Raw genomic sequence first — 14,812 nt, 5'->3', positions numbered from 1 at the left:
TCGATCCCGGGACTCCAGGACCATGACCTGAGCCGAAGGCAGTCGCTTAACCAACTGAGCCACCCAGGTGCCCTAAAAATAAAAAATAAAAAATAGTAAGAATATCTGGACCAATAATTACATACAACTATAATCAAAAAGATAAGAGAGAATAATGTTCGTGAGGATGTGGAGAAAGGGAACCCTTGCGCACAGTTAGTGGAATGTAAATTGGTGCAGCCACCATGGAAAACAGTATGGAGGTTCCTCAAAAAGTTAGAAGTATGGGGCGCCTGGGTGGCTCAGTCGTTAAGCGTCTGCCTTCGGCTCAGGTCATGATCCCAGGGTCCTGAGATCGAGCCCCACATCGGGCTCTCTGCTCGGCGGGAAGCCTGCTTCTCCCTCTCACACTCCCCCTGCTTGTGTTCCCTCTCTCTGTCAAATAAATAAAAATTTAAAAAAAAGCAGTATGATCCAGCAATCCCACATCTGGGTATATATCCAAAGGAAATGAAAATAGGATAATGAAGAGGTACTGAACTCCCATGTGTGTTGCAGCATTACTCACAGTAGCCAAGATATAGACAATGGATGAATGAATAAAGATGGGGGGGGGTGTAAAATGGAATGTTATTCAGCCAAGTGAAAGAAAGAAATCCTGCCATTTGCAACAAGGGCAATGAGGGCATTAGGCTAAGTGGAATTAGCCAGAGAAAGACAAATCAAATACTGCATTGTACCACTTCCATGTGGACTCTTAAAAAAAGTCAGACTCATAAAAACAGGGTAGAAAAGAGGTTGCCAGGGGCTGAGGGAAGTGAGGAAAAGAGAGATTGGTAAAAGGGTACAAAAACTTCCAAGCTATAAAATGAATAAGGCTGAACACCTAATGTAAAACCATGGTAATTGTATTTTATAACACTGTATTATATCATTGAAATTTGCTAGGAGAATAGAACTTACATGTTCTCACCAAAACAGATAAATAAACCAAACATGTGCGACGATGGGTGTGTTAAGATGGGGGGTAACCCTTTCACAATATATGCATATATGAAATCACAATGGACACTTGAAATATTTGACAATTTTATAGGACAATTATCCCTCAGTAAAACAGAAAAGGAAAAAAAATAGGGCTATCTGAAATTCAAGTTGATGAAACAGTAACAACATACAAATATTTATCTGCCCTTGTCTCCCCCCACTCTCAACCTCTGCTCAGGTCTATTGTTTTCAGACTTTAGAATCTTCTTATAAAAGTTAATGAACCATTAATTATTGGCACACAGACCCCTGTATGTGTCATCTTCCTCAAATTCTCCATGCTTTATTCAATTTACCAATGGAGCAGTCTACAGTAAAAAGTATTACCCTTAAAATTAAAAAAAAAAAAATTAGGCTATTTTCAAGTCAAAATAAAAATCTAAACATCAGCAGAGTAAGCTTAAGTATACAGAGAGTGCATTCCAAGTGAACTTTTTTTTAAGATTTTATTTATTTGAGAGAGAGAGAGCACAGGAGGAGAGTGAGAGGGAGAAGCAGACTCCCCGCTGATCAGGGAACCCGATGTGGGGCTCGATCCCAGGACCCTGGGATCATGACCTGAGCCAAAGGCAGACGCTTGACAACTGAGCCACCCAGGCGCCCCAGAACTGTGTCTGATTTTAAAACGCTTAGTTATTGGGGTGCCTGGCTGGCTCAGATGGTTAAGCATCCAACTCTTGATTTTGGCTCAGGTCATGATCTCAGAGTTGTGAAATCAAGCCCCACGTTGGGCTCAGTGCTCAGCGTGGAGTCTGCCTGGCCCTCTCCCTCTGCTCCCCAGCCCCGCTTGTGCTCACTCTCTCTCTCTAAAATAAATTAAATCTTTAAAAAAAAAAAAAAAGGCTTAGTTATTATCTCCCTAACATTTGTAAATTCCCCTGTTCATGTCAATATAAAAGTTCAAGACATTTAGAACCAAGATGGAAGCTTTGTTTTAGAAACTTCTGATGTTTGGTGCGTTTATTTGGTGCCAAATGACAAAAAGCATCCTGGAAGACATTTCTGATTGTCACTGAATTGAAAAATGAAAAGCTGCTGCACAAACATAGTAGAAATTAATATAATGAGTGAAGAACATAATGACACTTGCAAAAAAAATGCCAGTGTCTTTTGATTCAAATAATCTGATTCCACCCATCAAAAGCCAGCGTTCTAATCCTATCTGCTAATATACCAATAACCAAAGCCACATAATTTTAAAATAGGTATGAAAAAGGAAAGAAAAAGTATACCGATATCATAAACTAAACCTGAAGAGAAAAATAAATGGGTGGACGTTTTTTAAAACATCTAAGGCCCACATAGAAGTCAGTTATTATCAGCTGCTATCTTCCTACCAGATCCAAAGCATAAGTTTATGAGGAACCCTGTACTGGTCACTTCCAGGATCAAGAGGGTAGTCAAATTATTTAAAATGCACACATAGTAACTAAGTTATCTGCTTTCTAACAGAAACAGTTTCACTCACACATTAAAAAAAAAGAATTATAATAAAGGGAACATTTCTTTTCACATTGAAATTTGGAGTTACCTGCTGGCAATGTAAATGTAACAAGGTCAGTTAGAAAATAGCAAGCAAAATCCCCCTTTCTCTGATGAAGAGAGGCGGCTATCTCTCGCCGGATCTGCTCTGTCAGTTCAGGACACACCATTGCTGGAATACACTTTGCTGCTTGTTGAGACACCTTAAACACAAAAGAAACTTTCCTCTGCATCTCATTTATCATTAACAAAAGCAGAAAATAACAGTATTTAAGAGAAATTACCAAACCTTCCCAGTAACTCAGGGTGTTGTTTAATCTTAAAACAGATTAGGGATTATTTCCTCACCAATGGAAACATGTTTCAGTACAACTTTCCATGAAAATAGCCATAAAAATGCTTTACCTTCTGACTCTGGAAATTCACTTCTTAGGAATTTATCCCAAGGAAATATATAAAGATTTAGATAAAAACTTATGTAAAATGGTGTTGTAAACAAAGGTTCATCCTAGGACAGGGAGGGAGGACACAGAAAACCACCTAAGTAAGACTAAGCATCATGCCCACAATAAAAGCATTCTTAAAAAACAGGAAATTCCAGCTCACGGAGAAAGAGGAAAGTACAAACACTCTTCTGCTGGGTTAAGAATACTTCGAGTACCCTGACGTGGAATAAAGAAAGCATGATATTTTTAAAGGGTTAGTTTCCACTGACCTCAAAAATCCCTCCCCCTTTGTTACAACTCTGAATATTTAAAAAAGCAATTGGCTTCTCCAAGTGTAGAACAGACAATGAACCTTCGAAGTATAGCCAGCCTGAAAGGAATAAATGTGAGCAGTGATGTAGTTAGTGAACGCTACAACAGAGAACTTCTAAGCAAGGGCATGGCTAGAAACTTTCCTTTTCTCTTTAATGAGGGATAGCAACTATTGATGCAAAGATATTATTTTATATTTAAGTTGCATTCCTTTTGTGGAGCTCAAGATAACTGCATACGAAGAATTCTGAAATCAAAGGTATCTGCTGGAGAGGAAATGAGTCTGGTGTGAACCCTGAGTGAACCAGTCAGCTCTGTTCTCTGTTGTCACTACAGACCAAAGCCACAAACCTGGACAACCTTCCCCACCCTTTACCTCTAGCCGCTTCAACCTTATGACTCTCAACCATCTCCTTAGGCCAGTAATTCTTAACTTAGGGCACGTGAACTTGGGAAGGACCTGTGAACCTGAATGGGAATTTTCATTAAATTTGAATCCTTCAGGGGTGCCTGGGTGGCTCAGATGGTTAAGCGTCTGCCTTCGGCTCAGGTCATGATATCTGGGTCCCAGCTCAGCAGGGAGTCGATTTCCTGCCTCTCCCCCTACCCACGCTGTCTCAAATGAATAAAATCTTTTAAAAAAATTTAAATACTTCATTTTCACTGACCTCCTGTCTATATTTTTTTTAATAGTTTCCTTTTTTTTTTTAAGATATTTTTTTATTTGACAGAGAGAGCACAAGTAGGCGGAGTAGCAGGTAGAGACAGAGGGAGAAGCAGGCTCCCCGATGAGCAAGGAGCCTGATGCAGGGCTCCATCCCAGGGTCCTGGGATCGAGCCCCGCACTGAGCTCCCTCCCTGCTCCACGGGAAACCTGCTTCTCCCTCTCGCACTCCCCCTGCTTGTGTTCCCTCTCTCGCTGTGTCTGTCAAATAAATAAATAAAATATTAAAAAAAAAAAAAAAAAACCAACCCTGCCCCAGATACATATCCCCCAAAATATAATGTTCTCCTAGTCTCATCCCAAAAATACTTAGTTCTGTGCTCTCTCTGCAGGCACATCCCTTACTTATTTAGTCCAATCTCCCTACCGGCCCCTTCAATTCTGTCTTCTGGAGTGCCCACTCCACTGAGATGACATTCCACACCCAATTTGGTTCTTTCCCTGGAAATCCACCCCACTCTCACCTCTCCCACAGGGCACCACGATTGGTCTATGTGTTCCAGAGAATATGGCAAAAATGATGGTATGTCACTTCCTAAATTAGGTTCCATCTAGAAGACCCTGAAGCTTCCACGTGGATCACTCTAGCATGCCCTCTCTCTCTCAGATCACTTGTTCTGGTGAAACCTGCCCTCTGGAGGGGCCCACGTGACCAGGATTTGAAGCCTCCCGCCACCAGTCATGCGAGTGTGCTTGGAACCAGATCCTCTCACCCCAGTCAAGCCTTTTGACAACTGCAGCTCTGAAAATGTGACTGTAAGCTCATGAGACCTTGAGCCAAAACCATTCAGCAGAGCAGCTCCGAGATTCCCTACACTCAGAAACTGTGTGAAGATAACAACTGTTGCCTAAAGCTGCTAAATGGAGGTGATCTGTTAGGCCGTAAATAGTACCCTGGGGTTCTTTTGCCTTCCCACTGTTAGTCCCCAGATGCTCTTAGGAGGTCAGTGACTTAGTCCCTCCAACTTTCTCACAGCCCTCCACCAGGCTGAGGGGAGTCCAGGAACCCCCCAAAGGACTTGAGCCTTGATTCACAGCTGCCCTCTCTATCCTGCCTCCTGCCACCACCAGCAACTACAGCTCCACACGCTGGCCCTGCCAATACACAACGCAAATATAGCCAGACCTCAAATACTACAGAAGCTACTGCTAACTGTTCCATCCCCTGTTCCAGAACTCTGGGCCTTCTTAGCACATGGCTGCTTTTTGAACAGTCCCTTTTTCTATCCACAGTAGCTGCCCCTTGTTTTCACCATGACTATTGCTCAAGCCCTTCCCTTCCTCTTTCTGGTGCCTCTGGCGTCACTGGACTCTTAGCAAACTGAACAATGGCTAGCCATTTCAATCATGGTTTCAGGTAATCTTCATATTCCTTAATCCCTCCCAGTGCTTTGTACATAATGGTTCCCAATATTGGCCAATCTGAATATGCAAATATGCATATGCATACCACAGAAGACGTATAGTGACAAAATTTGAATCTACAACTGATCTGACTCTCTGCACTCTTACTCTCTTTCTCTTATCATTAAAAGAATTACCTGGATAATATGGTCGCATCCTGAACCGTTCATCTGCAATCCTTTGTGACATCTACGTAGTTATCTAAGCCCAAGAGCTCAGAACCAACTTGACCCCTCTCTCCCCCCGACTCCCCACATCCAGTCGATCCATTCAATCTTGACTCTGTCCCCCCAGCTCTCTCAAACCGGCCCACCTCTCATACTGCCACTGCCACTCTGTACCAGCAGCGTGCTTGCCAGCAGCGCATCACACCGTGCTACCCTCCCGAGGCTCCGCCCTCTCCCATCCACAGATGCCAAAACACTCTGATCTGATCTGGCTACTCCCCTGACCCTCTCCCTAACACTGCACAGCCTGTTCACTGCCCTAGGAACAATCTTCCAATTCCCTGGCCTACATCATCCTTCACAATGCTTCCCTTCCCAGTTCCCAATCACCATCACAGGCATGCTGAGTACCTGCAAGTGCCCAACCTCACCACAAACACTACCACCAGGGCCTCTGAATAAATGGTTTCCTCAACTTCCCTCTCTTCTCCACCCACTTATGAGGCTAACTCCTACTTCTCCTTCGGATCTCCACTACAATGTTACCTGCTCTAGGTAAGAAGGTAAGATACCCCAAAACACTTTCTCAAGTACTCCCACAGCACCTGGCATTTACATCAATGAGAACACACTCTGTACAGAATTACCTGTTTATTTCTCTACTTTTCTGGATACGCACTGAAGGAAGAGCCAATGTCTTCACAATTATATCCCTTTTTAGGACCATACCTAGCACACAGTACGTACTCAATAAATATTAGTTAAATGAATGAATGAAAGATACATCCTAGTGTTTTCTTTAATCAAACTGATGATTCAAATCTTGTGGCAAAATGTTCTATTTTAAAAGCCTAATACCCTTAGGAATTATATACTGGTGAAGTCCAAGTTTAGTGTGAATTTACAAAGGGAGTAAAAGAAATCTAAAACATTTAAGAACAGTTTAGAAAAACACTACATCAAAAATGAAAACTAATGAACACACTTCCTTCATATAAAACGTTTAACCAAAATGCCATACTCACCTCTGTAAGCAGTATCGCTAGCATATCCTGCCTCTGGAAACGTATAGCCAGATGTACGAGAGTATAGCCAACATCAAAAGCAGAAGGGCGGTTCAGGAGGCGCACTTCGTCTGCAGTGAGCTGACGTGCGATGTCCCCGCCTGATGACTTGTACGCTTCTATAGCAGCTAAGTCACCTTCTACAACCCCTAGAACAAGCAGCAAGATAGAAAAGAGTTTATTTCTATTTTTCTTCCAAAAGCATAAACCTGTTGCATTCACTCTAAACCCTTTTAAGTGTTTCTCTAGGATTTCTGGACCCCAGGACAACATATTTAAATGTCCTAAATATTAAGGAAAACTGATGTATTCCTCTCCCTTTAATTTCTTTCCAGAACTAGAACTACCTATTTAGGTACTTACCTTCACATCAGCGCTGGCTCCATGCTCGAGGCTTAGAGGAATCATTAGAATATATTAATTGGATCAAAGAGATCAGTAATCCTAGTATGAGAAACTAGACTTTACAGAAGACACTAAACTCCTGTCTGGTCCTGACTCTGCAGAAACCAAGGAGACGGGGATGTGCTTCCTGTTGGCTTTGGGCTCTCGTGCCCTTTACAACTGCATTTTTTAAGCTGAATCAAAACAGATGCTGAGCCTTCCATATTGCTGTTTAGGTATGAAACAATTCAGAGCAATTAAAACCATCTTCAATATAAGTTAAAGTTAGCAACATTTTGATTTCAGAACCTCTCAAAGCCAAGTCTTCCTTACACTCATTAAGTATTAATACGGTAAAACTTGAACCAGATGAGTTAGAACAAAAAATATGCTAAAATAAAACATTACAAACCAGTTGGGGGTAGAGAGATAAAACAAGTATCATTTTTCCCAATCCATAAAGAACTTTCTGTTCCCACTAACCCATGTTACGAAACTTAACACAAATTAATATTGGGTGAAGACAGTAATCCTATTTACTAAGCAGTACAGTACACATCTATGAATAAATACCCCTGGCAAATATAAAGGTGTAGATAAGCTTCAAATTTAACCACAAAGAGTGTTACACACACACACACACACACCCCTCAAGACTGAAGGACCAAATAATTTTAAGTGTGTCCTAAGTTGTATCAGGAAAAATTTGTTTGTTGGGTAAAATGCTAAGACCAGCTAAAAATATTCTTAGTGTATTTTTTAAAGAGCCATTTTTTAATTGCCATCTTGAATTAGGAATTAGAGAAATAAGGGCTACTCCTTGGAGTAACAGATTGGTACAATGCAACAATTTCTCCCAGTTATTAAAAATAGCAAAACTTTAAAATAAATCCCATGTTCACTGAACACCCATGACATGCAAAGCACTGTGCTAGGCAATGTGAGAAACACAGACAGTACAAACAAGATTCCTATACTCAAAACAATCCTTTCTCATCCCATTTGTGGACCATAAAAGGCCAGCTTCCAAAGTTTTCAGACTCTGCAGTCAAAGATCCTTTCTGCAAATCTAGACCCACTCCCCATTAAAGGACACCCTGCCGCCAACACAGACATTTTTCAGGTGAAGAAATCCATGATATCAAACGAGAACACCTTATTACAGGAACTTTTATTTTCATGGCCACATAGGTTAATACATTCTTCACTATAAATGCCTAAGTACAGCTGTCACTGTGTACCACCCCCACTATGGAAAGGGCTTTAACACACTCTTAGGAGGCCCAGTGCCCTGGAGAAGTCATCAGGGCTAAAACGTGATATGGCTGGCAGGAATCTTCTCCAAAGGGCAAGCCTTAAAAACAGACACAGAAAGTCCTACTTGAAATAAAAACAAATCTATGGTTAAAGAGTCAAGTACACAAAGAACTCTAAAATTTCTGCTTAATTTGTTTTAATAACAGATGAGAATAATCAGAGAGAGCTCGTAACTTTATGAATAATCTAATGTAGTTCCTCTCTTTAGAACTAAATATGCCCTGCTCTGTTTCCTTCCCTGTACATGTATTTCCGTATGAAGGCAACTGCTCTTCATGTTGGTCCTACCAAAGCTGTCACTATTCTGGGTGCCTTCAGTATTACTGCCCCTTATACAGTTTTTTAACTGTAAAATATTTATAAAATGTATTTATAAAATTTCTTTATGACATAAGAAAAGCCACCCAAGGACCAAAAAGATCGATCAAGTTACCTGAGAAGATACAGAGGAAAACCTGCACAGAACACGTATACATCTGTGTACCTATTTAGGCATGTGCATGCACGCGCACGCACACACACACCTTCTTTTGTTTCTCAAAGACAAAGATGACTGCCAACCAACTTCTAAATCACCGTCTTCACTATTTTTAGCTAACTCACCATATAGCTGATATCTGGAAGAATCTCATCTTAGAAAGTCTTGCTTAAGAATTCATTTCCTCTGTCATGTTTGTAAGGGATTTCTGTAATTAGAAACTAACTAGCATAATCAAGGGGGGGGAGGGTAACAGACCAAATAGCACAAGGAAGTTGACGAACTGTGCTTTGGAATTATGATTTACAATGTCACACAGTCTGCCTTCAAATTAAGCGTTTTTTTTTTTTTAAATACGAATAGAACTTCAAATGGTGAACTGCACAGTATATGAATTCTAGCTCAATAAAGAGGATACATATATTTAAAAAAAAAACATGATTTCTATTCGTCCAAATCGAAAATACTAAAACAATTACTTCCTTCAACCCCAAACTCTGCATTGAACTGCAGATAGGGCATGCTGCCGCTCCCCAGCATGGAGCAAATCCAGGAGGGCAGAAAATGAGGATGAAGAGAATAGAGAGTTTGTACTCTATTCTTCACAGCACAAAATCCTCCAAATCTTTTAGAACATGAAAAACACAAACATAAGTATAGGCACAAAGTAATATTTTAAAGAAAAATATATTATCATCTAATGTTTTGGGAACATAGGATTCCATTCTTTTCATTAACTATAATTAAGAACTTAGTTTCAGTTACCAGTGAGTTTTCAGCTACAGAGACAAAGTACATTTATTACAAATTTCATGAGACTGTCACTGAACAGTCCAAATGTTTAGTCTATCTTTATGACACATTGTTCAAAGACAGCCATTGATTAACGTGTCCACGGTTTCTTGACAGATGGGTTTTCACTGCAAACAGGGTATTTAAAAGGATCTGGCCCATACTCAGATAAGGTAAAGCTTTAGCTACCAAATGTTCTCTACTTAGGGGGGAAAAAAGTATAAGATTATATGCAAAACAACTTACAAAATGTCTTTTGAGTTCTTCACATAAGATTTTATCACCTCTAATATCAGGGTATGATAAAGGAAAGTAGGAAGAGGGGAGAAGAGCTGATAGGTAGGAAAAGAGAGCAAAATAAACACAAGGGATAAAATCTCACTTCGTGTAACCATGACCAGGAAAAACCAGAACAATTCCAACGGAAGAGGTGATGTATACATGCTTCCTAGTTACTGACCTCTCACACTGCCTCCAAGAGAGTAACTGAAGCATCTTTCTTGTAATGTTTTCTGAAAATTTAATAAATGTCTATTACACGTTCTGTCCCTTCTTCTTCCGTGCTATGAAGGCAAATTAAAAGGACAGCTGAAGACACTCTGAGATTAACTTTATAAAACTAACCTACAGTATCATCATACACTCAAAACTGACTGAATGAAATACACAACCAACTAAGCAGTGGTGCATAATTACAAATAATGCAAAGTGTTAAAATACTTTTAAAAACATTAAGTAAATGAAAGTTACTACGTTTACAAACTATAAAGTTTAAAAAAAAAAAAAAAAGTTCATATGGTCCTAGAAGCTGGGCCAGGAGTGGAATTTAACATATTTTGAAGCCACAGGTCACAACTCACTGGGGACTTCACAGCTACTATGGAACTCCGTTGGTTAGAATATGGAGCTGGCTCATAGATGTTTAGAAAACAGACTTATTTTTTCCCCCATATATGGCACAGTTTTCAAAGTTTTGCCTTATTTTCTTTTATGACATAAAATCATAATTGTAACTAACTTTGAAAAGAATGCCAAATGGTAAAAAAAAGCCAGGACTTACCTGAGCCCACATGGGCCAGCTCAACACTACCCTGGAGTTCTATGGTAGCTGTGACATCACAGCATGCTTTATGCTGTGGGGTCAGGGTGGACTTGGAGTCAGCTGGCACAATTTCAGGAGCCCTTAAAGAGAAAAGTTAGTTTTAAGTGGTAATGTTCACAATGTGCTTTACCATGGTCAGTAGAAAGATGCAGATGCGCTGGCTACAATGTCTGGATAGTTGTCTTCTACCCTGAGTTTAATTCACTTAGGTGGTTTTGCATATTAAAAAAAAAAAAAAGAAAAAGAAAAAGAAAAACTATACCACCCAGTAATACTTTTTCTTTATATTCCTAACCATTTGGCTATAGCTGGATCACAAACTTGGCTTAGATATTCATATTCATAGCTAACTCCTTCAATATTCAAATATAAGCTGCTTTTTAAATAAAATGACCTCAATATTTTTAAGTGTATCTTCAAGTAGGCACAAGCTCAGTGGTAATCTCAGGAACAGTGTAAGCAGCCCAGACCACCTCCTAGAGGCATTATTCACATAACCAATGGCAGCAAGTGAAAATGTACCACTTCTATTCCTAGAATAGTGCTATAGAACAATAACCTTTTCAAAAACTGAGATGAAAATCACAAATTGGAAATAAATTCTTTAATCTATTATACTATATCAAGATGAACTTCTATTCAATTCAGTCAATAAACTCACTCCATTATGAAAACATCCTCTTTAGAATAAAAGATTCAATGATAGAGAAGTCAAAATAATCTCTAACTAAGGCCTGCAACTATTCTATTATTAATCATGACAAACTATGCCAAATATAATTTATACTTTGGAGCTCTTACGTCTTTACATCTCTGATTAGACTGTTAACAACCCAACTGTTGTGGAAATATAAATCCCCGAAGTCTTTATGAAAAAATACCTGAATCGATAGATACCTTCAGAAGAAAGATCTCGCCATGCAGGAAGAATTATACTGCTGAAAGCGCCATGGAAGGATTTAAAAGAACAGGTCACAAAGTTATCTTTGGGAAGGGGATCAGAGATGAGGGCCAGTGTTAACAGTTAAAGAAGATGAACGTGAGTTCTAATTACAAAGGTCACTGAAAATATTGCCCAAAGAGTCAACTGAGGGGATATTAGGGTTCTTAAAAACCCAGGGTTCCAGTTATATAAAACAGTGTATGTCAAATCCACTTTCACCACTGAAATCAAGTCCCAAAAGTTTTCTGATTGCAAGTAAAAATTTTGCCTGCAACAAGGCCAAGTTATCCTGGCTGAATCTGAAACCAAATTTTAGATTTTTAGAATTATACCATTTTAGGTAGGCCTGGAGGGATTATTGAATAGTCTAGTCCACTCTCTTTTACAAGTCATGGAAGACTTAGTTTACAAAAGGAAAAACTCTTATGACATATAACATTACACTGTTCATAATATCCCCATGTAACTCTTCTTCTAGCCAAAGATACTGACAGAATCAGGACAGAATCATCAAAATGGAAGAGATGTTAAAACTTACTTAGTCCATCTTGATAAGGTTCCCAGGTAGAAGCACAAAACAAGGAAGTTCCTATTATTTGCCACTGCTAGAGAAAGTTCCACAGCCTCAGTAAACTCCCACGGCCACACAAGTATCCATATAAACGGAGTGGGAGATTTTCCTCAAAAGTTTCAGGCCCATATATCCAACAACCCATTAGACAGCCTCACTACCATCCTGTCTAAAACTGAACTTCACATCTCCTATGCTTAGGAAAAATGATCCAACCCCAAGTGTCCAAACCAAAACCCTGGACATCTTTCTTAACTCCTCTCCCCTCAGCCCCCATATCAATTTTGCCAAGTTTTGTCAATCCTGCCTTTTAAGTCTCTCTCAAATACATCCCCCACCCCATCTCTACTGCCTCTACCCTAGGTCAAGACTGCACTCTCCCTCACTAAGATTACTGTAATGTTCTCTTTTAAGTGGTTAGCTTGCCTCTAGTGCTGTTCTCTTCCAATCTAGTCTCCATACTATGACCGAAGTGTTCTTTCTAAACTACAAATCTGATTAAGGCAGTCTCCTTCGGAATGTTTACCACAGCCCTTATGTTAAAAGCTAAACTCCTTAACCAGGTCCACAGGCCTTGAAAGGTCCAGAATTACCCCAGAGCATCACCCCGGAGCTCCCACACTACACATCAACCCTGCTAACTCCATCAGTTTGTCTAATGGGTCTTCACACACACAATTCCCTCAGATCAAAACATTCTTCCCTCTTCTCTTTAAGGTTTTGGCTTAGACGTCATTTCCTCCTTAAAGCCCTCTCCAGATCTTCAAATGAGATTAGGGTATACACTCCTCTAGCACCTTATCCTTCCTCTACTAAACTCATCACACTATACTGAATTACTGAATTTTATCTTCCTCTACCAGAGCACAAGCTCACAGAGAGCCATGACCTTCTTCACAGTGCTTGGGAAAATACTCCATGAATATCTAAGTGTGAAAATAAATGGACCAATAAAGAAAAGGCAAAAACTAAGTCAATTTTGAAAGCAATTGGAGGGTGGAACAGGATGAACATTTGCCTTATCGGATTTTTAAATACATAAAGCCATAATTACTTAAGCGAAAGTATGATACTGATGTAAAAAACAAACGTCAAGGGCGCCTGGGTGGCTCAGATGGTTAAGCGTCTGCCTTCGGCTCAGGTCATGATCCCAGGGTCCTGGATCGAGTCCCGCATCGGGCTCCCTGCTAGGTAGGGAGCCTGCTTCTCTCTCTGCCTCTGCCTCTCTCTCTCTCTCTCTGACTCTCATGAATAAATAAAACATTTTAAAAAAAAAACAAAACCAAACGTCAAAATAAAGAGCCTGAAAACAAATGATGCAGAATCATTTTATGCATAATAGAACCACCCAAATCCACAGGGAAATAATTTATTTAAAGTCATATTAAAAGGGACACCTGGGTGGCTCAGTCAGTTACATGTCTGCCTTCGGCTCAGGTCATGATCCCAGGGTCCTGGGATCGAGTCCCGCATCAGGCTCCTTGCTCAGTGGGGAGCCTGCTTCTCCCTCTCCCTCTGCTGCTCTCCCCTGCTTGCGCTCTCTCTTTCCGACAAATAAATAAATAAAATCATAAATAAATATTAATGGAATTTAGAAAATTTTAATTCTTAGTTCAATCTGAAAGACTGTGTAAGACAACAAAGATAAAGTGTCATTAATATAATTCTCCCCACACTTAAAAAAGGGGGGAGGAATTTGCAGGAAATATGACTGGTACAAGTTTTTAGTGTAAGTATTATTTATATTTAGACTTCATGTAACTTGCTAAAAATAAAAGAAAAATGGACAGAAGACATAAATCAGCAATTCACAGGGAAAAATACAAATTACTAAACAAGACAATACACCTCCCTTACTAATAAACCCCAGCAAAGACCCAGCCACAACGTCGCTCTGACCCCACTGATGGGGTACAATCCGGGCAGTTCTTCCAGGCAGTTATTTACCAATATGTGTATGTTCATATCGTTTGATCATGTAATCTCATTTCAGGGAATCTAAGAAAATAGTTAGAAATGCTGATAATTTTGCTTATCAGAATAAAAAATGTTCAAATAACCCAAAAGGCTAAGTAAGGGGCAAGTTAAAGTATAGCAACTTAATGTCCTGTTACACACTCATTTTTTAAAAGATGAAAACATTTTAATTACTTCAAAATATAAAGTTCAACAAGAAAAGTACAATTTCAAATACATAAAAATAAGTAAATGAAAAAAAACTGAAAATACACAATAACATGACACATTTCCTCTAGACACAGATGCTTTACACTATTATTTTTCATAGCTTATCTCTGAAATATTCTACAATGAGCATGCTCTGCTTTTATTATTTAAAATGAACCCAACTCTCATATACTGTTACAAGAAGTCAGTACATAATTTCTAAACTTGATGAAACAAGAAGACTGATGTGTCCATCCAGAGATGAACAAAATGTGGTATATACATATTATTCAGCCTTAAAAAGGAAGCAAATTCTGACATGTGCTGCAACATGAATGAACTCTAAAGACATTCCACTAAATTAAACAAGCCAGTCACAAAAGGACAAACACCGTATGATTCCACTTATGTGAGATTCTGGGAGCAGTCAAATG

The 14,812-nt window shown here is 39.5% G+C and overlaps 1 protein-coding gene across 2 annotated transcripts in view; it reads right to left on the bottom strand.

Moving 5' to 3' along the window:
* ZRANB1 (zinc finger RANBP2-type containing 1) overlaps positions 1 to 14,812 on the bottom strand; it is a 62,278-nt gene that overhangs the window by 11,087 nt on the left and 36,379 nt on the right. For both annotated transcript variants that reach the window (XM_044916178.1, XM_021703787.2), the window contains exons 3-4: positions 6,587 to 6,774; positions 2,558 to 2,711 (exon numbers count right to left, since the gene is read on the bottom strand). In XM_044916178.1, the coding sequence (XP_044772113.1) occupies positions 2,558 to 2,711; positions 6,587 to 6,774 (342 nt within the window). The remainder of the gene's footprint in view (positions 1 to 2,557; positions 2,712 to 6,586; positions 6,775 to 14,812) is intronic.

The sequence above is a fragment of the Neomonachus schauinslandi genome, chromosome 6 (genome assembly GCF_002201575.2).
Source record: "Neomonachus schauinslandi chromosome 6, ASM220157v2, whole genome shotgun sequence".
Lineage (NCBI taxonomy): Eukaryota > Metazoa > Chordata > Mammalia > Carnivora > Phocidae > Neomonachus > Neomonachus schauinslandi.
Note: the sequence above shows the minus strand (reverse complement) of the source record. Positions and strands in the feature narration are given on the sequence as shown.